This window comes from Cynocephalus volans, chromosome 4, assembly GCF_027409185.1.
Source record: "Cynocephalus volans isolate mCynVol1 chromosome 4, mCynVol1.pri, whole genome shotgun sequence".
Taxonomy (NCBI): Eukaryota; Metazoa; Chordata; class Mammalia; order Dermoptera; family Cynocephalidae; genus Cynocephalus; species Cynocephalus volans.
The window spans coordinates 131921726-131948570 of NC_084463.1; the positions used below are offsets into that span (position 1 = coordinate 131921726).

A 26845-nucleotide genomic window follows, 5' to 3' on the forward strand; every position below is an offset into this window, starting at 1 on the left:
ACATTAGCTTAGTCCTGCATAATGTAAACTTTATCTTACAGAAAAAGTTTCCTTAAATTATTGAAGTGCTTACACTGACAAACCATGCATTTTCACGAAATTAAAATCTGAAATAACTCTTCTCTTAAAAATGTTTCATTTTATCAGACACTCAAAATACCCTATGAAACTAAAATAACATTTCTGTATTTTCATATAATCCCATTCTTATTAGTTTGTAAGTAGGAATAAAAAGAAAAATGAGTTCTAAATAAATGACACAGGAGGCAATAAATTGACACATGACAAGTAAATAAAAGGCTAAAGCACTCCAATACCATTGAAACTGTTTTAATGTTGTTGCAACTCCAAAATGCAACAATCATCAGGTTTGTAAAAGACCCAAATTTCAAAAATTCACTTTAATTACTCCTTCATACCTATTTTACAAAATAAAGGCAAGAGACATTTAAATCCTCCTTGTCCTAGTTGTGCTATGTTCCTAACTTGTTTTCTATCACTACAGTGTATGTTGCAATTCTCATCAGATGCTATATAAGAAAAAATAAAATAAAATATTAACCTCTGCTTCAATGTACAGTTTCCAGAATCTGCCAGAACTGGGGAACTGGGCAACAAGGCGTTCATAAGTCTTCCGTGCTTTGTCTATAGGTTGATTCTAAAATTGAAAACCAATAAACAGCATTTACAATGTTAGGATTATAAAAATATTATTTACTGCAGAACCAAGTAGTGTGATTGGACCCATAGAGAAGGAAATGTAATCCTATATCACTAAACCTGTGCCTCTCGAATGAGAATGCTCCAAGCATCAAGGTCATATGGATTCTCTTCTAATTTCTTTTCAGCTTTCTTCACCTTCTCTGGGACATATTCAGCTGCCTGGGGAAAAAATAATAACAAACTAAAGTTACTATTAAAAAAATCTCATGTCTAACTTAATTCAAGAACAGTATATCAGTCCCTGGATTTGATGTCAGATTACAAAGCATATATATATATATATATTTTTTTAATGGAAGTCACTTGCATAAAAAGAATAAAATTAAAGTGATCGCATATTTTTAATTCAAATAAACCCATTTTAATATTAAATACAGTACAGCAGCAATTCTCAAACTTTATGGTCTCAGGACCCATTTAGACTCTTAAAATAAACTTTTTACATGTTAACATAATGTTTTTTTTTTTTTTTTTTAACAAAAAGTAACTTTAAAAATTCAGTGAGAAGAATGTCTTTGTTTCACATATTTGCAAACGGTTTAATATCTGACAAAAAAGGAAGCTGGGTTTTCCTATCAGTTTCTGCATTCAGTCTGCTGCCATATCATGTCACACAGATGCTGAAAAATTTGCCTGTACACTCTTGAAAGACTGAATGAAAATGGCAAATAATGTCTTAGATTTATTATGAAATAGCTGGACTCACAGATCCTCTGAAAATCTTAGGAACCACTGGAGTCCCTAAACCAACATTGAGAAACACTGCTATCACAGTAAGCCACAAAGAAAAAGCATGAAATGACACACAACTTTTATTTTTGTGTAAAACAATTTAAAAGCACGATTCACATAGAGTATATACAGCATAATAAAAACCATAAAAGAAATCTGCAATGAAAAGATTTTTAAAAACGTACTAAAATGCTTAGAGTGGTCATGTTTGGGTGGTGGTAGCAGAAGTATGGGTGATTTTTTCCCCTTTTCAATATTTCCCAAACCCTTTAACAAGGTAAATAAATTTTTTATAGACATTTAATCTTTAAAAAAAATCAATACCTAAAATAGTAGCTAGCATATTAGGCATACATAAAAGTAATACATCTCAAATTGTTGTTTGGAATATTACTGTATACCACAGAAAAAAAGTGATGCTCAAATAATTCAAATAAATGTTAATTTATACAAAGTTTTATTTTGCCTTTTTCCAGGAATTCTTGAAATCTACAGTATGGCAATACACATTGATGATATTCAAGGACAGAGAGGAAGCATTGCCCCTATCACTCTTCTTTTCTTCTTAAGTGGAATTAGTATCTCCTGGAACAATTCCATCTAAACACCAGTTTGGAAAAGTTTTACAAAGTCATCTATGTAAAAAATTACCCACAAAAAATAAACTCTACTTTGGAATAAATTCGCATGCAGCACTAATATATTTATGGAAAAAAATCACATTTTAAAATACTACTCAAATTTGAGTCAAAATTATGATGTTTTTCTTACGTTTAAGTACTTTTTAAGTAACTTGCTCAAGGAACTAAAACTAGAAAAGTTTATAAAGGAGGACTACTGGCCCCACCCATGTATCAAAACATAAAACTACAACTTGGTAACAGTGACAAACCAATCAATGGACCACAACGGTTTAGAAAGAACAATATAATGAAAAGCAGCAAATAATAAAGGAAAGAACAATATATCAAAAATCAGCAAATAACAGGGCCGGCCTGTGGCTCACTCGGGAGAGTGTGGTGCTGATAACACCAAGGCCACGGGTTCGGATCCCATATAGGGATGGCTGGTTTGCTCACTGGGTGAGCGAGGTGCTGACAACACCAAGTCAAGGGTTAAGATCCCCTTACCGGTCATCTTAAAAAAAAAAAAAAATCAGCAAATAATAAAGGTGACATTTCACATCATAATGGTGGATTATTCAACAAATGGTGTTAGAATAACTATACAGTTATCTGTTAGAATAACTGTAAAGTCAGTTTTACCAAATTAAGCTGAATTCCTATTTTACCCTTTCTACCAAAATAAATTTAAGATAGATCAAAAATTTAAAGGTTAAAAACAAAAACACAAGAACTAGAGGAAAATATGGTGAAATGTATCTTTGCATGGGAAAAGCTCTTCTCAGAAGCCGTTAAAGAGTAAACTTAATTGCATAAAAGGTTTAAATAATGTGCATGAGAAAAGTATCAAAAGCAATGTCAAAAGTCAAAGCATCTCCAACACATATGACAAAATAAAACTTATCGGTAAACAGTCCATTCAATAAAAGACCAATGACTCGAAAAGAAAATGGGCAAATACATATGAACAGTTCAAATAAAACAATTAACTTTTTAAAAACTCAAAAGAAATGCAAATGTAAACCATAATACAGAGATTAAAACATTTATAACTAACAAAGCATGGCGAGAGTATGTAAAAAACACAATCTCACATTGTTAGCAGCAATACTGATCAAAATTTAATATGAATGTCTGACCCTAAATTCCACTTCTAGCAACTTACCCTACTGCACATGTGAACAAACATGTATACTGAAAGACAGTCGGCTGCTAGACTGTAGTTGCCTAAGACTGGAAATGATAATTTAAATAACCTGTATAAAAGGACGAGTTAAATAAATTATGGATTTGTAGTCACTAAAAAGAACAAGGCAAGGCAGATAGCAACATGGAACAATCTCCACAATATTAGGATAAAAAAAAAAGTGAGGGCGAGCAGGGGAGACAAACACACAACACATACACTTATTTTACACTGTATACCCTTTTTGCTGTTTGAATTTTTGCTATTCACATGAGAAATATTCACTCAATGCCTAGTATGTGTCAGACATTATTGAAGAGGCTCTTGGGATACAACAAAATAGACTTCTTTTGAAGGATTTACTTCTTAAGAAAACAAACTTAAAAAAATTTTTTAAGTAAACTAGAATTTTAGTTTATGAGATACCAACTATAAATTGAAAATGGTAAATTAAGAAGTAAAACTGATAAAGGAACTAAAAACTGCTAATCTATATTTGAATTGCTTTAGTCAGTCAGTGCTAACAATTTTTAAAAATACGAATCAACTGTACCTTGCTTGATGTAAGACAACAGTCGGTGCAAATTTAGAGGAAAAGAGAGTGCCTAAAATCATGGATGAGAAAGAGAGACTAAACAAAACTAAAAAATAAAGAATATAAAATCCAAAACCACTTTGAATCATGGATTTGTTTCAGAAAGATGCCTAGGGATGGGGTGGACAAAGAATCCTACAAGATTAAGAGGTACAGATTTCTTTTAGCCTTTTAATAGCACTGAAGCTCAAGTTCGTAGAATAAACCAGATAATTTCTTAAATTTGTTATTAAAAATATGGTCATTTCTCCCTTGGTACTAACATTTGTGATTTGTGCCCTCTGAGAGAGGGAAAGACGGTGGACGAGCAAAATCATTGCTAAGGTTTACTGCTGTGTGTGTTTTTTAAAAAACTCTAGTAAGGAAGTTCAATTTTGCATTTAGAGTGCTATTTGAACTACCTTGCAGTATTCATGGGTATTCTTCTGGAGCTCAAGACCTACTTGCTGAAAATTAACCTACCAAATTAGATAATGTATACCACATAATCTGCAAAAGAAAGAGTAACTCAGAAGATAGAAAATAAAAAGTGACCAAGCATAATCACAGCAAGATATATAAATTCTCCTATCAAAGAAAGTAGGCCATCCCTTTAGGGATTCTCAACCCTGGCAGCACATTAGAATCACCTGGGAAAAGGGAGATTTAAAAAGATACTCAAGTCCCACCCTCGATCAATGAAATCAGAACCTCTGTAAATATAATTTAAAAAAAACAAAACAAAAAAAACCCCCCACCTCTCCAGATGGTTCTAGTGTGCAGCCCTGGTTAAAAATCATAGCTCTCTAGGTTTTCCTAACCTTTTTTGGTGCCACAGAATCTTTCTTCAGTCTAGTGAAGACTATGGGCCCTTTCTCAAAATCATGTTCTTAAATACACAAAATAAATTCTAAGGGATTTCAAAAGAAACCAATTATAATGAAATATAATTATCAAAAAAATTTTTAAATGAAGTTTTATATAGAAACATACACTTAACACATCAAATAACAAGCTCTAATGGCCAGGCTTTGATGAGTACAATCAATATTTTGAATATTTATGTCAAAGTCACAGCTGCTGCTAATACTACTACTGTAGTTTCTAGCCTGCATTAATTATAGAAGGAAACATGCAATTTCAATTAGAGATTGGTTTAAAAACATTTTTCTCCCATCCGTTTTCATGGAACCACTAAAATCCTATCCACAGACACCAGGGGGATCATCAGAAATATCAGTTACACCCCTAAATATTTTCCTCTGGTCAAGGATGTAGTTAAATGTTCATAAAACAATCTATACAGGTAACTCAATCAATTGCATTAATTACCAATGAAAGCTAACCAAAATGGCCAAGATTACACCCTGCTAGTTAGAGCCACATTTAATTCCCATGATAAAAAGCCTTTCTTCATCACAGCTAAGAACCAGTTGGTAGTCAAGGCTGATCGTAGCATTTTTGTTTTCCGGTCTGGTTATCATACTGCTACAGGGTAAAGGAAAATTGAACCATTTCCTTCTATCCACAAGGAGAGACACTAGGCCTCCATTAAGTAATGGAGTTGTATTATTTTTTCCTGAATCTGTTGCCAGAGCTTAGGGCAAGTGTCCAGTGCCCATCTGCAATGGACTGAGGTCATAACTCTGCTTAGTAGCAAAAGAACAGCTGCCCCATGCGTACACAGCCCAACAACTTATTACTATAAGGAACTATCAAAATCCAGCTTTTGCCTTTGGAATAACCTGTGATCTCAATATCATTACTCAGGGGATGATAATGGGGAGCAGGAAGGGGTCTCAAATCAAATGAGAACAAAAGCTGGACTAGTTCTCAGGGCATACACATTACCAATGATTCAATTTTCTAATTTATTTTCTATGTAAATGACAACTCATGTACAAGGCTAAAAATTTGCAGGTTGGGTAAGTACATTATGTGTTTAACCTTTTAAATTTCTTTTTTAATTGTAGCTTTACTGAGACATGATTCACATACCATACAATTCACACATTTAAAGTGTACAATTCAGGTTTGGGTCCCCATACCAGCCAGCCCACCCCCCAAAAACAAAAACAAAAATAAAGAAATAAACTGTACAATTCAATGGTGTTTACTTATGAGTATATTAAGAGTTGGGCAACCATCACAAATTTTAAAACATTTTATTGCCCCCCCAATCTGTATCCATTAGCAGTCACTCCCATTTCCCTCCAATCCCCCAGCTCCAGGCAACAACCAATCTTTCTGTCTCTGTAAATGTGCTGATTATTTCACATAAATGAAACCATACAACGTGCATTCTTGTTTCTGCCTTTCAATTAGCACAATGTTCTCAAGGTTCATGTTTTTGCATATATCAAGAATTTTTCTTTTTACTGCTAAATAATATTCCATTATATGGATATCCTACATCTTATTTATTTATTCATAAGTTGATGGACAGTGGTTTCCAGTTTTGGGCTATTATGAATAATGCTTCTATGAACATTAGTGTACAACTTTTTTTGTGGAGTTCATTTTGTGTGTTGTCTTTTTTTTCTTGGGTATATACCTAGAAACAGAATTGCTAAGTCATTCGGTAACCCTATGTTTAACATTTTGAAGAACTGCAGGACTGCCTCCCAAAGTGGCTGCACCAATCTACATTCCCACCAGCAGTGTTATGAGGGTTCCAATTTCTCCACAGCCTCACCAACACTTGTTATTATCTGTTTTTTGATTATAGCCATCCTAGTGGGTGTGAAGTGGTATCTCACTGTGGTTTTCATTTACATTTCCCTGATGGCTAATGAAGTTGAGCATCTTTCCATGTTCTTATTGGCCCTTTGTACCTCTTCTTTGGAGAAATGTCTACTCAGATCCTTTGTCCTTTTTAAAAACTGGGTTATCTTTATTATTGAATTGCAAAAGTTCTTCATATAATAGAGATACAAGTCCCTTACTAGACATCATTTGCAAAATTTTTTTCCTATTCTGTGGGTCATCTTGTCACTTTTCCATGCTTAACCTTTTGTTATGGGAAGCTAACTAACTAACATAGAAATAGAACTGACAACCCTGGCTTCACAGGCACCATACACTATTCCAATGATTCTCAAACTTTTTGTAAAGAATCATTTTATACTCTTAAAAACTGAGGAACCCAAGGAGATTTTTTTAAAAGATGTGGATTATATCAATATTTATAATTGGAAATTGAAACTGACAAAACTTAAAGTATTTATTAATTCATTCAAAAAATAATAAACTCCTTAAATGGCAATATAAATATCACATATTAAAAGCGATAGTTTCCAAAACAAACAAACAAACAAAATTAGTGAAAAGAATAAAAGTTTTACTTTTCGGTGGTGGGTGGCTGGCCAGTAACAGGGATCAAACAGTTTTATATTTTTTGTGATCTTTTTAATGTCTGGTTTGATAGAATACATAATATGCTGCTGCTGCTGCTTTTTTTTTTTTAAAAGATGACCAGTAAGGGGATCTTAACCCTTAGCTTGGTGTTGTCAGCACTACACTTAGCCAGTGAGCAAACCGGCCATCCCAGTATAGGATCCGTACCGCGGCCTTGGTGTTATCAGCACCACACTCTCCCGAGTGAGCTATGGGCCAGAGCCCTATGCTTTCAATCTGCTGCAATATATTGTTGTGGATGAAGTATATGAAGAAAAGTCAGCCTCACAAAGTTATATAGTTGGGAAAGGGAGGAAAAGAGCATTTTTAATAACCTTTTCACATAATTGTGGATAGGTCATATAACCTCTGGAAAACTCTGAGTTATGCATTATTGTCTTACTATATGAGCTCTTAATTTTTATTAGGGAGTTATTAACAGAATGGTGTGGTGTGAAGGGGTGACAGACACTATTATATTAATGACTGGAAAAATAATCTAATTTCTTCTTCCCATTCCCACTGGGGAAGTAAAACAGGGGGAAAAGGTAGTTCTTTTTCTCCAAATAGCTATTTTTGTGGTAAACAGAAAGAGTGTCATGCCAGGGGTCACACTAAAGTTAAAAGAGAGATCGGCTTAATCCAAGTGATATGCATCAAAAATATGAGAGGGAGAAAAATGGTAGGTTAAAGGATTTAAGCCTATCCAAGGGGTACTTCAGAATGTTCATGGAAAGACTCATATTATCTTTTAATTCTATTCTTCCACGAATTTGTTGAAGTATCCTCATTTAAGCTCTAGGCCAAAACCAACATAACAAGCAGACACCAGTCTCAACCCCGGTTTTGTAATGAGTATTTCCCACTATTAAGGGTAATGACTAACTAAATATAGTTGGGCGAGGGGCAGGAAAATCAGTAAAACACTGTCCTCAAGTCTGCAATTTTTTCTCCACTTGTATAAAAATGTATTTAAAAACAACTTTTAAAATTCAGGTATCCTTCTCCCCTAACTCAGTGGTTTGCAAGCTTTCATTTACATAAAAATCACCTGTGGTACCTGTTTCAAATGAAGACAGTCTAGGCATCTATACTTTTAGAAAGCACCTAAGTGATTATGATGCAAATGGCCATGGACTCCATTTTGAGAAATACCACCTCATCTATCTGTTCTGTAATTATAAGTTTTCTTGGGGGGTTTTTGTTGTTCGTTTTTTGTTTTTATTGTTTGTTTTTTGGTTTTGGTGGTTTTGGGGATCCAAACCCTTGATGTTGTTGTTGTAATGCTGCACTCTAACCAACTGAGCTAACCGGCCAGCCCCCAAGATACGTTTCCTTAAAAACAGCGTGGCATCAAACCTAAGTCATTCCAATTGAATTTTTAGCTAAAATATTAAGAAAACTGCATATTTTATATATTTGAAGTCTTAAGTCTCTCTCTCTGTAGTTAACCTTTTTTAAAAATTAAAAGTGGACCACATGGCGCCAGCCTGTGGCTCACTCGGGAGAGTGTGGTGCTGATAACACCAAGGCCATGGGTTTGGATGCTATACAGGGATGGCCGGTTCGCACACTGGCTGAGCATGGTGCGCTGACAACACCAAACCAAAGGGTAAGATCCCCTTACCAGTTTATAAAAAAAAAAAAAAAAAAAAAAAAAGTGGACCACAGTAGCACTCTGTAAGATTTTCTTAGACTAGTAACTTGACTGAGCCAATTCATATGCCTAGAGAATAAATCATTTTATGTGACAAGTGTCACATTCGGACTGGATGCCAGCTTAGTTCTGTGTTCCTTTACCAATGCAACTGAATCCTACCAGATGTTTTTTGTGAAGGAAACTGAACACATACTCTGTAATGCAAAGCAATAATCCCTGCAACCCTTCCTAAGACTAAAAATCTAAACATGCAAACAATTCTAAAACTTAAAAATAAATCTAGGCTTAAGGTATTGGTTCAAATAATTATATTTTCTTAATAAACTTGCTTATTCATCCCGTAGGAAACAGCCGTAAAATAAAAATAAAAATCTTAACCTTTTGGAATTTGAAATACAGGGTGGCTTCTTTCAACCAAGAGCAGCCAAAGTATTAACTCACTAGTTAAACTAAGTCAAACATTAGAAAAACATCAATTAGGATACATAGTTTGCTTTCTGATTTTATTCAGTATTTACTGTGTAGCCTAAGTTGTCCGTTAATTCAAAAATAGTTTTAAACAATTGCTGACTCATCCCTTTTTAAATCAATTCTCACATCATTACCAACAAAACAAAATGACTTAAATTCACAGCTAGATCCTGTCTAAAGAGAAATAGAGACTTAGTGACATGATAGAAAAGCTTAAAATCATAAACTGGTTTTGGCAATTGTCCAATTAATAGGCACAAACATCCAAATGCAGATTCTGCTCTTCCACAGATCTATCTTGGACTTAACCTCCTGTATTCCCTAAAACAATCTAATGTTGAGGGAATGCAATCTCTCCTAAACACAGTACCTTTCTGTTGTACCTCTACAAAAAAACAAACTCTCATTCTGTGAGCACAGATCGATTTCTCTTAGGAACAGTTATTGCCAGGTACAGTATTCCATACAGTCCAGTTTTCTTAAGAATTATTAACAATACAGACCAAATCAATTTGCTTGCCCAAAACTGTTACACTAAATATTACTTAAATTAAGAGGGGGGAAAGTAGGAAAGGCTATTACAGATTTTGTTAAAAACAGATAAAAATAATTGGATCCAAAGAACACGTGTCAAACATACATACTTGGCTATTTCCCTCCATCTTCCTAACTCCCACACACATCCACCTTGACTTTCAAATTGTTTGGTAATGCTGTTACCTCTGAACAAACCAACAAAATAAACTAGGTTTCAGGTTTCAACATGGTGTGTGTTTCAACTCTCTCTTTCCTCATTTGTAAGTATATAATAGAACACATGATTTTCATATTTTCTGTCTTCCCAAACCTATTTTTCACTAAAAGGTAAATACTGATTTATGGCCCTGAATTCATCCTCCTTGAGAACTTTTGGCAATTAATTTGTGCTTCTTGAAGTCATGTAGTTTCCCCAAAGTTAGAATCATTTTTATATTTTAGGCCTAATTCTAGGATAGGGTATGCATTGTTTAAAAAAATGAAATATTATTCCTAAAAAATGAGTACAGAAATGGAATTTTAGGAGCTTAAATGTTCATATGAATTGAAATGACTAATACATTTCTCTCCCTTCTCTTAACCAACAAAACTAAAAAAAAAAATCCACTTTTATGCACAAAATGTTATACTTTGTATTAATTACTTATGCATCTGCCTTCCCGAGTCTAAATTCTTTGAGAAATTTGTAATGTATTGCATGTAGCCTAGAAGGAAAATTAATCCATTCATCTACTGAACACCGTTAAGCATCAAAATAGTATTTCCTAGGTTTTAAGTAAAGATGAATAAGGCAGTCTCTTCAACTCAAGCTCAAAATCCAACAGAGGAACCCTAAACCATAGTCTATTAAATGCTGTAAGAGTGGTGTACAAATGGAGCTAAGGAAGAATGAGATCAAAAATTGAATCAAGCATTAAAAAAAAGAAAAGTAAAAAGAAATAAAAATATAACCATTAATTCCATAGAGACCAGATGTGTTGGGGTGGGAGTAACAGACGGACAGACCTGTATGCACATATTTTGTCACCACTAAACTGGCAAAAAAAAATAAACAAGGAACATCAGAAGAATATCCTTGAACACTATGAGGTAATTTAAATAGGTCTCTATATGCAAAACTGAACTTCCTTACTAGAGCATTAAAAAACAAACACACACAGCAATAAACCTTAGCAGTGATTTTGCTTGCCTACCATCATTTCCCTCTTTCAGAGGGCACAAAATGTTAGTACCAAGAGAGAAACGACCACCCATCCACACTTTTACACTAACAAATTTATTATTAGTTTTATTCTACAATGAGCTTTAACGTTACTAAAAGGCTAAAAGAATCCTGTAAGATTCTTTGTCCACTCCATCCCTTGGCATCCTTCCAAAACAAATCCATGATTCAGGGTGGTTTGGGGCTTTTTCTTATCATTCTTTTTTCATTAGTTTTGTTTAGTCTCTTTTTCTCACCCATATTTTCAGGTCATTTTAAGGCACTCTCCTTTTCCTCTAAATTTCACTGCCTGTTTCTTATACATTAAACAAGATACAGTTAATTCATAGTTTTTAAATCATGTCACTCTTTAAGGTATCACTTAATTACTATTTCAATTCAAGTTGAATAATACAACACCTGGGATTTGCTTCAAAGTCACGCGAGTGGGGGAAGCAAAAGAAAGTATGGAGGAAACAAGATCTGCCATAAAATGAAGCTCCACTGTGGTACATTATACATTTTACTACTTTTTTTTGCGTGTTTGAAATGTATCATTAAAAAGTTAAAGAAAATGTTATATGAAGATGATCCCTTGTTTGGTAATTAGATGTCAAAAAAACATCTTTTAGATTAAAGGAAAAAAGATGTAGGAGCCACCATAAAGGGTTGGACAAGCTGAGCATCCAAAAGAAAAATGGCTATCACTTATTTTAACACACTAAATAAAGAGAAACCCATGAATCCATAGTGATACTCAATTTTCAAAAAGGAGAAAGAAAAAAAAGAAATCTCTTTGTTATGGAAAAGTATGAACCACTAAATGGAAAAAGAATAGAATTTTTAAAAAACTACCATTTGCCACATCCAATTAAATAACTAATTTAGTCAAGGCTTATCAATTGATAACTAGGTTAAAGGTTACCAAGGAACACAATATCAACTCACAGATTACTAACTGCAAAGGGGAAAACAACTCCTTGCAATAAAGAGATCCAGAAGTCATCACCCTAAACAAGTGAACTTAATCATCAGTAACAGAGGAACAACTCAGGAAGAAGTGCCTGTCAATGTAATGATATGTCATATTCTATCCAAAATATTTCCCCAAATATTATCAAAGCTCTAAGTATAGACCTAAAGTTTTCAGGAAATACAGAAGATGAAGGGACAAGTTAAATGACACTGCCAAAAAACTCCCAACAAACAAACAAAACCCAAAACAAACAAGCCCAGAAAAGCCTTGAGTTCTACAAGATAACTGTCCTGGACTCTTCATATAGTGTCCCTGGGGAGAATGGTGGGAATGGGGAAACTATTTAAGAGATATAACCAAATGATCCAATATGTGAACGTAGATAAGATTATGGTCATAAAAGTAACCATAAATCACATTTTGGGGACTATTGGGAAAATCTGAATACGGAATAGATATTAATAATATCTTATTACTATTAATTTTCTTGGGTGGGAAAATGGTATAGTGGTTATGTAATAGCATTAATGCTTTTATATAAGAGAATGCTGAAATATTTGGAACCGAAATATGATGTATCAATTTATTTTTAAATAAATATGTATGGAGAGATAAAGCAAATATGGCAAAACCTTTACCAATGGTTGATTCTAGGTTAGTAACTGTACTGTGGGTTCATTGCACTTTTCCTTCAACTTTTCTCTATGTTCTAAACTTTGCAAAATAAAACTTCTAGGCGACTTTTTTTCTGTAAATTTTCATCACCATCTGTTCCTATTAAATCACCCTAGTTCTAAAAAATTCGAGGTCATGCAACATTTCTGCCTTTATAATCTTAGATAAATTTGAGAATTAAAAATAAACTTCGGAAACTTTCAATGAAATCTGAGTATATTACTCCACCTTCACTTTCAGATGACAAAACAGCAGTACAGGAAAACGATGGGTCAAACAAACAGTTTTGATATAACAAGACTTTGCATTCTTGGACATCCTTACAGTATGAAAAATGTAAACACTGGGAAGATTTCAGGACTAAAGTCAGTTCTCACAAACACAAAACTCAGTCTAGCCAAAGTTTCCCGACATAATGAAATTTAGTCACCCGGACTATTCAAGAGGAACGCTCCTAATGTGCCTCATCTCTGTTCACTTCCAATAACAGCTTCCACGTTTTAAGCTGGAAACTTGAAAAATGAAAACCTAAGTGTATTTCGTTGCTATGGCAATGGGAAATTTGAGGAAACTGAGACTTAGAAGACTAGCTAGCTTCCATCTTAAAAATTGTATTTATCTAAACATAGCAGGACTTAGATTGAAAAACAAATTTCATGACGTCTTTCATTAAACAGTATTTTCCTTTCACATTAAAAGATAAATGCTATCCTACAAAATTGCAAACAAAAGAAAAAGAGCACAAGAAATCACATCTAAAAACCTGAACTTTAAAATATTTAAACGTCACTCATATCTAGTACTGAAACCGATACTTTTATTTACAGCGGCCAAAACAGACTCCTTATTTTCGATTTATGAAATTCTGCAATGTTTGTGTAGCTGGAAAAACGAAAATGAAATGTGGCTAGAAGGGAGAAAAAGAAGAGCGAGAAAGCCACAAAATTCCCAAAACCTCAGCAAAACCAAGCTCTACTTCTAAAGTGCTTCTTCATTCGCTCTCGCAAGGCTATTTCTCCACATTAGTTTTTTCTCAAATTATTTCTCTAACTAGTAAAACTCTTTCTGGGTACAGTATATGGGGGGGGGGGGGTGCGAAAAAACCTTGTCAAGTTTTTCGAAAACAGTGGGTACACCTTAAAATAATCAATTCCTAACACCCTAACACCAAAATGATATCAAAGAAAGGCATCCGGAGTATTCTCGTGAATCTAAATGGGACGAAGCAGCCTCCTGGCTATTGTCTCACTCAAATATTTGTTCGTATTAACGCTTAAGACAGAGAAGTAAAAAATTTTTACATCTCAGTCAGATCGTGTTCCCTATTCCCACCATTCTTCTGTACTCCGTCCCCCCAGGTTCACTAGACACCGAAATCTGTCCTCAGGCGAACATGGCTGGAGTACTCGGACCCACAGAGACACGGAGAGAAGAGGTCGCCACGAGGCCCCACCACTCTCCTTCCTCACCTGCTCCGTGGCTGCGTCTCCTGACATGGCCTCAGCTGACTAGAATGTGCGCAATGGCCGGCGATGGGACGGACGCTAGAAAAGAAAAATTAAACTAAAAACCACCCCTATACTAGCAAAGTTACCCCCTGCCCAGCGGAGCCAGACCGCCAAGACGAAGCACCACCGCCCACTCAGATATGAATTAAAATGGCTGCTCCCCTGCCGGCCGAAGAGGGGGTGTGGCTTCTGCATTGACTTCCGGGGCAGTGGGCGGGGATAAATCGCTCCTCGCCAGTTATTCTGGGAGCGCAGACGCCGAGAGGCCCAAGAGGCGGGCCCAATGCCTACGCTGACGTCACAGCCCTGTGCCGGAGAGGCTGTTGCTGAGCTGGTTGCAACCAGCTTGGGAGGCGGGAAAATTTTACCCAGAGGTTTGCGCGCTTTTTGGAATTTACTTACCAAGCTGTAGGTGCTGGTAACACCAAGGTCACGGATTCGGATCCTCGTACCGGCCAGCTGCCAAAAAAAAAAAAAAAAAAAAAAAAAAAAAATTACCAAGCTGTGGAGCAGCCCGATTCCTCACAGCTGAAGCCTGACTGCCAGCAAATTTAGTTAAGGCAAACTGATCGTCTTAGGTAGCTATGTTAAGTGTTAAATGCCTCCTATATTGAGGAGATAAGGAATCCGTCGTAGTTTTCTATGGTATCGGCTAATGCTTTTTACTTTTCTTGGCGTGAGAGGGACAGATCAAGCATCTCTTAATTTTTACTGTCACATCTCCTGTTGTGTAGAAGGCTTTGAAGTCTGTAAGACTCGGGTTTTCAGCTCGGCATCTCACCATGGTTCCTTGTGCTCAAGGTGGAGATAAGTCTGGAGCCAGACTGCCTACGTTTGAATCCTGACTTCCTTTCTCACTGGTTGACTAACCGTGGGCAATTTAACTTCTCCGTGCCTCGGTTTCCTTGCCTATAGATGGGAGTAATAATAGTGCCTGTAATTTAAATAAGCTAATACATGGCAAAGTACCTGGTGTAGTTCAAGATTAAATGAGATCATGTGTCAAACTCCTCTCTTTCCATTCAAGATCATCATGAGATATCTAGTTCCATCCTTTTCGCCTATGACCCAGGCAAGGTAAACTATTCAACTGTTCCTGTACATGCCTTATTCTTTTCAGTCTCCGAGTCTCTGCTCATATTTCCACCTCCTCCCTTTCCAGAGCCTGAAATTTTACCCTTCCAAATAATCAGACACATGAGCAAAAAAAGTATATTAACAGATGTTCATTGCTCCATCCAACAATGGAGGACTAGTTAAAGTTATTAGGAGATATCTACAATGTACCGTTGTGCAGGCAGTAAACTGATGCTAATGTACAATTACTGACTTGGAAAGGCACCACAATATTAAGTGGAAAAGCTGAATACAAAATAGCGTTTTACATATACAACCTCAAAACATTTAAAGTGGTTATATCCAGATTGTGTGTTGCATAAGTTTTCTATTTTCATCTGTTTTCTGATTTTGTCTTTAATGAACTGAGATAAGAACAACAAAGTCTTAAAACATGGTATTCACACTCTGTCTTTCAAAGTTTGGCTCAAAAGCTATTTTTCTCGATATTTTTTATGAAAAACTTAAAAGAGATAAAGGTTCAAACAATAATACAGTGAACATCTGTATACCCACCACCGTGATTCAGAAATTAATATTTTGTCATGTTTGTTTTATATGTACGTGTTTACATATATAGTTTGGGGTTTTTTTGCAAAATGATTTGAAAATAAATTACAGATATTGTGATACTTCATCCCAAAATAAATCAATTTGTGTTTTTTGAGAATAAGGACAGTCTCCTTATCCACAATACCATCATCACACCGAAGAAAATTAATAATAATTTCCTAATAGTGTTTACTATCTAGTCTATATCCAAATTCTCATAAGTATCCCAAAAATGTCTTTATAGGATGGTTTTTAATTAATTAATTAATTATTCGGGGGGGGCACGGCTGGTCAGTAAGGGGTATAGGAGATTTTACAAATCAGGATTTAATCAAGTTTCAAGCATTGCATTTACTTGTTACATCTCTTCAGTCTCTTTTATTCTAGAAATAGTACACCCATCTTCTTATTTTTTATTAATGTATTAAGAGATTTGGTAATTGTCTTTAGTAATATCCTACATTCTGGATATATCTGATTGATTTCTTGTAGTATCATTTAACTTATTCCTCCTTCCTGTGTATTTCTTGTAAACTGAAAGTATGCTCTAAAGGAGTGATTAGATTCAATTAAACATTTCAATTCAACATATAAGACTATATAATAGTATAGCTATGTACTTCTTTTTGTGTGACATCAGAACACAAATGAAACTATTATTCTGATATTAAGTTTGATCACCTGTTTAAGGTGGTGGCCATCAGATCTCTTCATTAGATACATTCCTCTCTTTGTAGATAGCAAATAATTGCAGAGTAAGCCCGCACAATGCCAGTTTCCTGTTCCCCAATAAACTTTCACCATAGTTAGGTCATCCATTGATAAACCTTTCCTGAATCAATAATGAAATATTTTGTAATAAAACAAATAATAATTTTCTAATTCTATCACTCCTACATTAATAGAACGCTCTTCTGTGAAAAAGAACTCTTCATTAACCTTTAATAAGCCAGGAAAATGCTTAGTTTTTTCCTTTTAATGACCAATTTTCAAAGTGAAGGGTTTGATTTAATGCATATTCCAAGTAATGGAAAATGAATATTTTTTTCATCTCTTTCTCTTTTTGAGTATCATTGTGGATTAATCGTGTTTTTTTTTTTTTTTTTTTTAAAGATTTAAGTTATTTCAATCAGTTGCAGTCATTATTCTTTTGGTGCCAACACAAGTCCCTTCATACTGGGTGAGTAGATCCCATGTCTTTTTGACATGATGTCATTAGTCTTGGACAACTTTGGCGGCACTGGCACCAGATGTCCCAGCTGACTGTGTACCTTGCCTGTCACAGACCTGGACTTAGTCATTTCTCCAGGTTACCCTGGTTCCTTCAGTTTGGGAATAGTAATTAGAACCAAGATATAGGCAATAGATGTTCTCTTTGCTAGTGGGATGTCATTGCTTCCAGGCCTTTTCATTGTTCAGAGACAGGAAAAGTATTTTTTTAAATAATAAGTTTATATTTGGAATTCAAATTTTACTTTACTGGTTTTTTTCTTAACTTTATTGATTTTACATTTGTACATCTTTTCTCTTACACTGAAAATCTTGATTCCTACAAAATATATTAACATGTTCCAAATTAAAATACCAATACTATGGGCTGGCCTGTGGCTCACTTGGGAGAGTGTGGTGCTAATAACACCAAGGCCACAGGTTCGGATCCCCATATAGGTATGGCTGGTTGGCTCACATGGGAGAGCATGGTGCTGAAAACACCAAGTCAAGGGTTAAGATCCCCTTACCAGTCATTTTTTTTTTAAAAAAAATAAAATAAAATACCAATACTGAAATATCAAGAATAATACCTTACTGAGTGAGGTTTAAGATTTACTTGAAGTATTTTTCTGTCCTTACAATATGTTTTATTAAGGATATTCAGTCTAGAATACATGTACAAAAGTCACTTGAAATAATTCTTATCTCTCTGTGCTTATGTTGGCAGTTTGATGTATAGTTAGGTTCATCTGTTTCCATTTCTGTGGTTTAGATGTATCCTCCAAAGATCACGTGTTGGGGGCCGGCCCGTGGCTCACTCGGGAGAGTGCGGTGCTGATAACACCAAGGCCACGGGTTCGGATCCCATATAGGAATGGCCGGTTGCTCACTGGGAGAGCGTGGTGCTGACAACACCAAGTCAAGGGTTAAGATCCCCTTACCGGTCATCTTAAAAAAAAAAAAAAAAAAAACAACAACAAAGATCACGTGTTGAAAACTTAATCCCCAATGCAACAGTGTAGCGAGGTGGGACCTTTAACAGGTGATTAGTTCATGAGGGCTTATGAATGGATTAATGCCCTCATGAATATATTAATGCCTTTATCATGGGGGTGGGTTAATTAAGGAGGGAATCAATTCCTGATAAAAGATGTTACACTCCCCTTCTTCTCTCTTGCATGCTTTCTCTCTTGCCCTTCTGCCATGGGATGATGCAGCAAGAAGGCCCTCACCAGATGCCAGGCAGATTCCAGCATTATGTCCTTGTACTTCCCGGCCAAACCATGAGCCAAATACATTTCTGTCTTTCTTTTTCTTTTTTTGCGGGGGTCGGGGGGAAGGGGGCTGGCTAGTACAGGGATCAAACCCTGGACCTTGGTGTTATCAGCTCCATGCTCTAACCAACTGAGCAAACCAACCAACCCATAAATTTTTTTTCTTTATAAATTACCCAGTCTGTGGTATTCCTTTGTAGCAACACAAAACAGAGATCATTTATTTTCAATTTTAATGTTTGATTTTTTTAGATATAATTTTATTTTTTAACATAATACCCCCATTACCTGGCTCAAGAATCAAAGCTATATAAAGAGTTAGAGAAGTCTCACTTCAATTTCTATCCCCTTTACCCACCCAACCCAACTCCCATTCTCTATAAGTAACTATTTTTTTTATTAGTTTCCAGTTTAATCCTCCAGTGTTTCTTTTTGCAAAAATGAGCAATACATATATTTCACACTATTTCTTACACAAAATGTATACAATTCTACACTTGCTTTTTTCACTTGGTATATCATAGAGGTCACACCCTACCAGTAAAGTAGGGAGTAAAATGATTAAAATAAATATTTTCATTATTCTTTTTTTTTAATAGTTGCATTGTACTCCACTGTGTGGATGTACCACAAATTCACCCAACGCTTGATGGATATTGTATGGTTTCCAATTTTTGCTATACAAATAATGTTTCAGCAAATAATCTTGTACCTGTGTTATTTTATATTTGTGGATGTGTATCTTCAGGTTACATTCCTAGAAGTGGGATAGCTGAGTCAAAGAGTTAAATACATGTGTAATTTAATTAGATCTTATGAAATTCCATTCCATGGAATTTCTGAAATTGTAAATTTAAAAAAAATTGTGCCATTGTGCACTCCCAAGTTAGTGTACTTATGTTTGTTTCCCATAGCTTTTTAAAACAGGCTCCGTTGTCAAATTTGGATTTCTGCCAGTCTGGTAGGTAAGAAGTGGAATCTCAGTGTAGTTTTATTCATATTCCTTCTATTACAACTTGAAGCTATGTATCATTTCATATGTTTACGGATCATTCTCTTTGTTTTACTCTGAACTATCTGTGCCTTTTGCCCATTTTTGGTCTTCATTTTCTTGATTTTTAACAGCTTTCTCTGTACTAGATTAACTCTTTGAGTATTATGTAGGTTGCAAGTATTTCATCTTTATTTTTCATTAGTCTTTTAATTATGCCCATTTTTTTGGTAGAGGTGGATGGAGATTTTTTTTTTTCTTTTTGCCATGTAAACAAATATTAAAAAATTTTTACGTAGTAGAATTTCCCAGTCATTTAGTGCTGCTGGATTTTGAGTCCAAGGTAGAATGTATTTCTACACCCCTAAATTATAAAGAAACTCATCTATGATTTTATTATTCCTATGGTTTAACTTTTTTTCCATTTAGATAGAGAAGAGAAAATACACAAGTAAAACAAATTATAAAGGAGAAAGGAGACATTACAACTGATACCAAAGAAATACAAAGAATCGTTAGAGACTATTATAAACAACTATATGCCAACAAATTTGAAAACCTGGAGGAAATGAACAAATTCCTGGACACACACAAACTATCAAGATTGAACCAAGAAGACACAGAAAACTTGAACAGACCAAAAATAAAGAGATTGAAGCTGTAATCAGCACTCTCCCAACAAAGAAAAGCCCAGGACTGGATGGCTTCACTGCCAAATTCTACCAAACCTTTAAAGAAGAATTAATACCAATTCTCTACAAACTATTCCAAAAAACTGAAACAGAGGCCATTCTCCCAAACTCATTCTATGAGGCGAACATCACCCTGATACCAAAACCAGACAAAGATACAACAAAAAAATAAAACTACAAAAAAGATCGAAGAAAATTCAGAAGTATGATGAAAGGAAAAAGAAGGCCAAAACTAACAGTCTCCTGGAGGAACAATTACAGCAAGGAAAGCTTCTTGTCTGTATTGCATCAAGACCTGGCCAGTGTGACCAAGCAGATGGCTATGTGCTAGAGGGCAAGGAACTGGAGTTCTACCTAAGGAAAATCAATGCTGGGAAAGGCAAATAAGTCTTCCTTTCTCCTGTCTTAGCTCATATAATAAAGGTGTTTATTGTTCTAATAATAATAATAATAAATTAATAATTCTTTAACATCATTAAACATCTGGTCCATACTCAAATTTTTTCCAATTGTACCCAAGTTTCCTTTACTGCTGGTTTGTTTAAACCAAGAGCCAATCCAGAACCACATATTGTGTTTGTTTTTTGTGTTCCTTACATCTTTTAAAATCTAGGACATTTCCTTTTTTCACAACATTGATTGGTTGGAGACCAAGTCAGTTGTCTTTTAGAATGTTCCACCTTATGGATTTGTCTCATTGTTTCCTCATGATCTCATTCCATAAGCTTCTTGTAAAGTTGTGGTTAGATTCCATTAAAGTAAGATAAGACTCACTACTGGATTAGGGTGGAGATAGTCTGATTCCAACATCTGTACTGTTACAGTAGTCCGCCTTATTCTCTGGAGATATATTCCAAGAACCTCAGTGTATTCCTGAAACCGAGGATGGTACTGAACCCATATATATACTATGTTTTTTCTTATACATACATACCTATGATAAAGTTTAGTTTATAAATTAGGCACAGTAAGGGCCGGCCCGTGGCTCACTCGGTAGAGTGCGGTGTTGATAACACCAAGGCCCCGGGTTCGGATCCCATATACGGATGGCCGGTTCGCTCACTGGCTGAGCGTGGTGCTGACAACACCAAGTCAAGGGTTAAGATCCCCTTACCGGTCATCTTTAAAAAATAAATAAATAAATAAATAAATAAATTAGGCACAGTAAGAGATTAACAACAATAATAATAAAATTGAACAATTATAACAATCTACTGTAATAATTTATATGAATGTGGTCCTTCCCTCTCCCTCCTTTGTGATACATCCTTAATTTTTTTTACTTTTATTTTTTTAGCAGCTGTCTAGTATGGAGATCTGAACGCTTGCCCTTGGTGTTAGAACACCACACTCTTGTTACTGAGGCCACTCAGCTCTTTGTCCAGCTTGCTAAAATGTGTTACCAGGCACACAGGCCCAGCTGCCAGCCCCCTTTCAAAAACAAACACTTAAAAGTCAAATGTTGGTAAAAATGGAAGTCAGCTTTTATTCAGGAATACCACTGATCTACGGAGAGATGTTAGGCTAACCCATCTCTCTGGTAAACCTGAAGGAGAATGGCCAGATTAAAACCATCTCAAAGACTCATTAACTGAGGGGTTTTTAAAGAGGTAACTGAGGAAATGGAACATGGAAATAAAAAGCAGGAAGGAGGAGTACGTACAAGGAGACAGGTGCAAATTCTTGCCAAGGCTTCACTCTGGTTTCTGCTCCCATCTTTGCTGTTATATCAGGGTCTGGATATTACGTGCCTCCTGGCAACTCTGCAGCTTCAGGATGGCTGGAAAACTACATTAATGTGAATAATGTCATCTTGCCCCACACCCAAAGTTCAGAATATCAAATAGCCACGGAAAAAGAGGGAACTCAGAGAAATGCATGCCAATAAAAAAACTGTGTCCTTTTAAAATCTTTTAGAGCCCATGCGATTTTAGGTTCCAACAAGGCTCCAGTCCTGCTCACTCCAACATAACCAGCTGAGCTAACCAGCCAGCTCTATCTCTGTCTCTCAGAATATCTTATTTGTACTGCACTCACCCTTCTTGAGATGATGTGAGATAATAAAATGCCTACAAGATGAGATGCAGTGAGGTCAATGACGTAGGCATTGTGAGGTAGCATTAGGTTACTATTGACTTTCTGATGATATGTCAGAAGGAGGATCATCTGCTTCAGGTGATCCTGGATCTTAGAGCCATGACAATGTGGAAGGTTGGATGTCAAGCTGATAATGTCGATATAGCATGTACAGTGCAGATATGTTGGACAAAGGGATGGATGATTCATGGCCTAAGCGAATAGAGTGGGACTGTGCAAGATTCCATCTGGCTACTCAGAAGAGTGTACAATTTAAAACTTATGAATTGCTTATTTCTGGAATTTTCCATTTAATATTTTCAGACCACGGTTAGCTTTTGAAAAATTCATTTTCATTTTGAAAATGAGTTTGTCCAGGCTTTTTCTTTTTTTGAGTACCATTTTAGATCCACAGACTTTTATAAATTCAATGTTTCTCAATAAACTTCAACCGAGAGAGTGTATTGTCCTTGAAGCCAAGTGAAGAAAGCTTATCAAGAGGAAAGTGATTAGCTGTGTCAAATACTGCTGCTAAATCAAGTAGGATGAAGATTGAGAATTGACCCTTGCATTTAGCAAGATGGAGGTTATTGCTGATCTTGACCCCAGCAGTTTTGAAGGAGTTATGGGGGCAAAATACCTGATGGAGTGGGTTTAAGAAAGAATAGGAGGAAAGGAATTAGTGAGCAAATCTTTGAAGGGATTTGCCTGCAATGTGAAGCAAGAAAAGGGAGGGGGTGAACTAACTCCTAGGATGTGGAGTCAAGAGAAATGTTTGTTTCTTTTTTCATAAATTTTGTTGTATGTATTTAAAGTGTACAACATGATGTTTTGGGATACATATAGGTAGTGAAATGGTTACTACAGTCAAGCAAATTAACATATCCATCATCTCACAATCACACACCCCCCCTTTTTTTTGGTGACAAGAGCACCTAAAATCTACTCTTAGCAAAAATCCCAAACACAGGGGCCGGCCTGTGGCTCACTCAGGAGAGTGTGGTGCTGATAATACCAAGGACACGGGTTCGGATCCCATATTGGGATGGCCGGTTAGTTCACTGGGTTAGCATGGTGCTGACAACACCAAGTCAAGGGTTAAGATTCCCTTATCAGTCATCTTTATAAATAAAAAAAAAAAATCCCAAATAAAATACAGTATAACTAACTATAATCCTCATGTTGCACATTAGATCTCTAGGTTTGTTCATCCAAAATATCTGCTACTTTGTATCCTTTGACCTATATCTCGCCATTTTCTCTCCTGCACCCACTTGCCTTTATCTCTTATGTTTACATGCTACTCTATTATTCCCACCAGTATACAATTTTAATGTTATCTCTTCCACTTTAAAAACAAGGAGGGGTGTGGAGCATTGCTGGAGTAAGATAGGTGAAAGGAGTTTGTGCTAAGTGGAGAAGAGATGTGCTTGAGATAGAAGCATAAATAATTCAACAGACTGAAAAGTAGAGTATGTGAGTGAGAGATCTGAGTAGGTATGCAGTGAGAGTCTTTGGATGTTCCCTTCTGATTACTTCCATTTTCCTGTGAAGTAGGAAGCAAGATCATCTGCTGAGAATAAGTTTGGGAATGAGGATTTGAGGGTTTGAGGAGAGAGGAGGAGTGAAAGGATACTACGGGAGATGGTGAGAATGAGTTGACTAGGGACATGTAGTAAGATTGTCTGACAATCCATAGGGTCCAGTTGAGGTTTGTGGTCATGCATTTAAAGTGAGCCAGTCAGCTTGGTGGTGCATTTTGCTCCAGCCATTGTTCAGCTGCACAAATACATATGTAGAGTAGGGGAGAGTGAGTTTAACATAATCAGGGTTTTGGTTTTATCAAGTGAGTGTGAGGAAGCAAAAGAGAGAAGTGAGTCAAAAGTCTATGCAAAGGAGTGTTTGTAATGATTGACTATGAAATTTAAGCTGGCTATGTCCAAAGCATGAGGGACAGAAGTATCACTGGATTTGAGGACATATGTGGCATTAAAGGGTCTCTAAAGGGCATGAGCTAAAAAAGATAGGATGCAGTGATCAGAAAATGAAATGTGCAAAAAGGAGATCACAGGGGTGATCTCATTGCACAAACAATATCAATTTGTTATTGATAATAACAAAATTTAGAGTATGAGTGTAGAAGTGAATGGCTGAAGTAGGTTGGAGGACAAAATCATCATAGGTGAGTTCAAGAAATCAAAAAGTTTGGGTGCTGGAAGGTTCATCCAGGCATAAATTGAAATTAACAAGAGTTAAGAAAATAATAGTATTGCACTGGCCCGTGGCTCACTCGGGAGAGTGCGATGCTGATAACACCAAGGCCATGGGTTCGGACCTTATGTAGGGATGGCTGGTTCGTTCACTGGCTAAGTGTGGTACTAACAACAACAAGCCAAGGGTTAAGATCCCCTTACCGGTCATCTTTAAAAAAAAAAAAAGAAAAGAAAATAATAGTATTGATGAGAGAAACCACAAGCCAGGAGCTAAAATCTATGAAAAATATAAAGAAAATATTTTCAAATATCAAAAACAATATTACTATCATTAGTTACCATAATGAAGGAAGTCTAAATTTTCTCTGTCGCAGAGGTTCTTAGACTTTTGGGACTCAAGGTCCTTGCATGCTCTTAAAAATTGTTGAGAACTGTATTGAAATTAAAACTTATACAGGGCCGGCCCGTGGCTCACTCGGGAGAGTATGGTGCTGATAACACCAAGGCCACGGGTTCGGATCCCATATAGGGATGGCCGGTTGCTCACTGGGTGAGCGTGGTGCTGACAACAGCAAGTCAAGGGTTAAGATCCCCTTACCGGTCATCTTTAAAAAAATAAAAATATAATAAAATAAAACTTATACAATGTTAAAATATTAATTTATTAACTACATTAAAAATAATGATGATAAAATCACTATTAGCTAACATAAATAGCATTTTTATCAAAAAACTATATTTGCCCAAACCAAAAAATTTAGTAAGAGGAATGGTATTTTGCAAATTTCTTTAATATCTGGCTCCATAGAAAGGGCTGGGTTCTCATACACTCCTGAGAGAATGAGAGTGAAAAATGACTTACTATGATTGTGAAATATTTTTACCTCATGGACACCTTGAAAGAGTCTTAGACATCCTGATAACAAGACACAGTGCCTTCCAGATCCATCTTAATTAAAGCCTCACTAGCTTAGAGCTGCCCTTCAGCCTGAATAAATCCTCCAACACCCACAACTTTTAATTTCTTGAATTCACATCCTTTGATCTTGTTCTTCAACCTACCTAGCCATTCATTTTACAGTCATACCCTAGATTTTGTCCTACCAGCCTGATTTAATTAAAATATTGCATTTTTTTAAAAACTTTTTTTTGGCTTCTAGTTACCTTAGGCTACCTGTCTAGGTGGTCCAAGTTATCTCCCAAGGTATCAATTACTCTGATTTTTCTTTTTCTTTTTTTTCTTTCTTTCTTTCTTTTTTTTTTTTTTTTTTTGTGGCAGCTGACTGGTATGGGGATCTGAACCCTTGACCTTGGTGTTATTACACCTCACTCTAACCAGGTCAGCTAACCAGCAGCCCCTTGTGGCATAGATTTTTAATAAGCTGCCCTTCACCCCACTTTTTTTTTTTTTTGGCATTTCCTCTTATTTTAAGTATGCTATTTTGCAGAAAGTAAATTTTTTTAGAGCAAAGTATATATTGCGTTGGGCCGGCCCGTGGCTCACTCGGTAGAGTGCGGTGCTGATAGCGCCAAGGCCCCGGGTTCGGATCCCATATACGGATGGCCGGTTCGCTCACTGGCTGAGCGTGGTGCTGACAACACCAAGTCAAGGGTTAAGATCCCCTTACCGGTCATCTTTAAAAAAAAAAAAAAAGTATATATTGCGTTATAGCAGAAATCTGTGTGTGTCTATATTCTTATCTCCCCCCATTTATTCCACAGTTTTGCACTTTATTTTTATCATTTTATCACAGACAATCCAGAAATCCCTCCATATTAATACATAGATCTTCATTTGTTTTTACTATTACAAAGGACTCAGTTATATGGAGGTACTATGGTTTGTTCAACTCCTTCCCTGTTGATAGACAGATAGGTTAGTTCTAATCTTTTTCTATTACAAATAATGCCATAATGCATAACGATATGTGTATATTGTTTACATTCCCGGAGGTGTCTTCAGCATAGATTCTAAGAAATGGGATTGTTCAGTCAAAGGGTAAATACATTTATTATTTTGGTGGATATTAGATATTTCTAATTTTGTTAGCTTGTACTATTTTCCACTCTCACCACCAGTATTTGTTTCCCCACAGTCCTGCCATAGAGTATACTGTCAAACTTTTGGATTTCTGCCAATCTGATATGTGAGAAGTGATATCACAGTACAGTTTTGTTTTACCTTTCTTTTATTATGAGTGAAGTTGAGAAAATTTTCATTTGTTGAAGACCATTTGTATGTTATGTGAACACTATTCCTGGCATTTGCTCATTATTCTTTTGAGGGTTAGTTCCTTTGTTCTCAATTTCTAGGAACTGTTTATAAAGAAGGGAAATTAGCCTGTGATATAAGCTGCATAAATTTCCCGTCCACCTGGTGTTCTTACGTGATACCTTATCAGATCAACCAAGCCAGAAATAATCTCCACCTCTAAATTACTTATAATACTTCTCACA

General features: G+C 35.8%; 1 protein-coding gene across 2 annotated transcripts in view; it reads right to left on the reverse strand.

The window, feature by feature from the left end:
* CSTF3 (cleavage stimulation factor subunit 3) overlaps positions 1 to 14428 on the reverse strand; it is a 66091-nt gene extending 51663 nt beyond the window's left edge. The window contains exons 1-3 of one of the 2 annotated variants that reach the window (XM_063093505.1): positions 14224 to 14428; positions 781 to 882; positions 563 to 658 (exon numbers count right to left, since the gene is read on the reverse strand). In XM_063093505.1, coding sequence (XP_062949575.1) covers positions 563 to 658; positions 781 to 882; positions 14224 to 14250 — 225 coding nt within the window. In that variant the 5' untranslated portion in view covers positions 14251 to 14428. Of the gene's footprint in view, positions 1 to 562; positions 659 to 780; positions 883 to 14223 lie in introns of those variants that run through there. The other variant, XM_063093506.1, reaches the window with a different exon arrangement.
* Positions 14429 to 26845: the final 12417 nt, after the last annotated feature.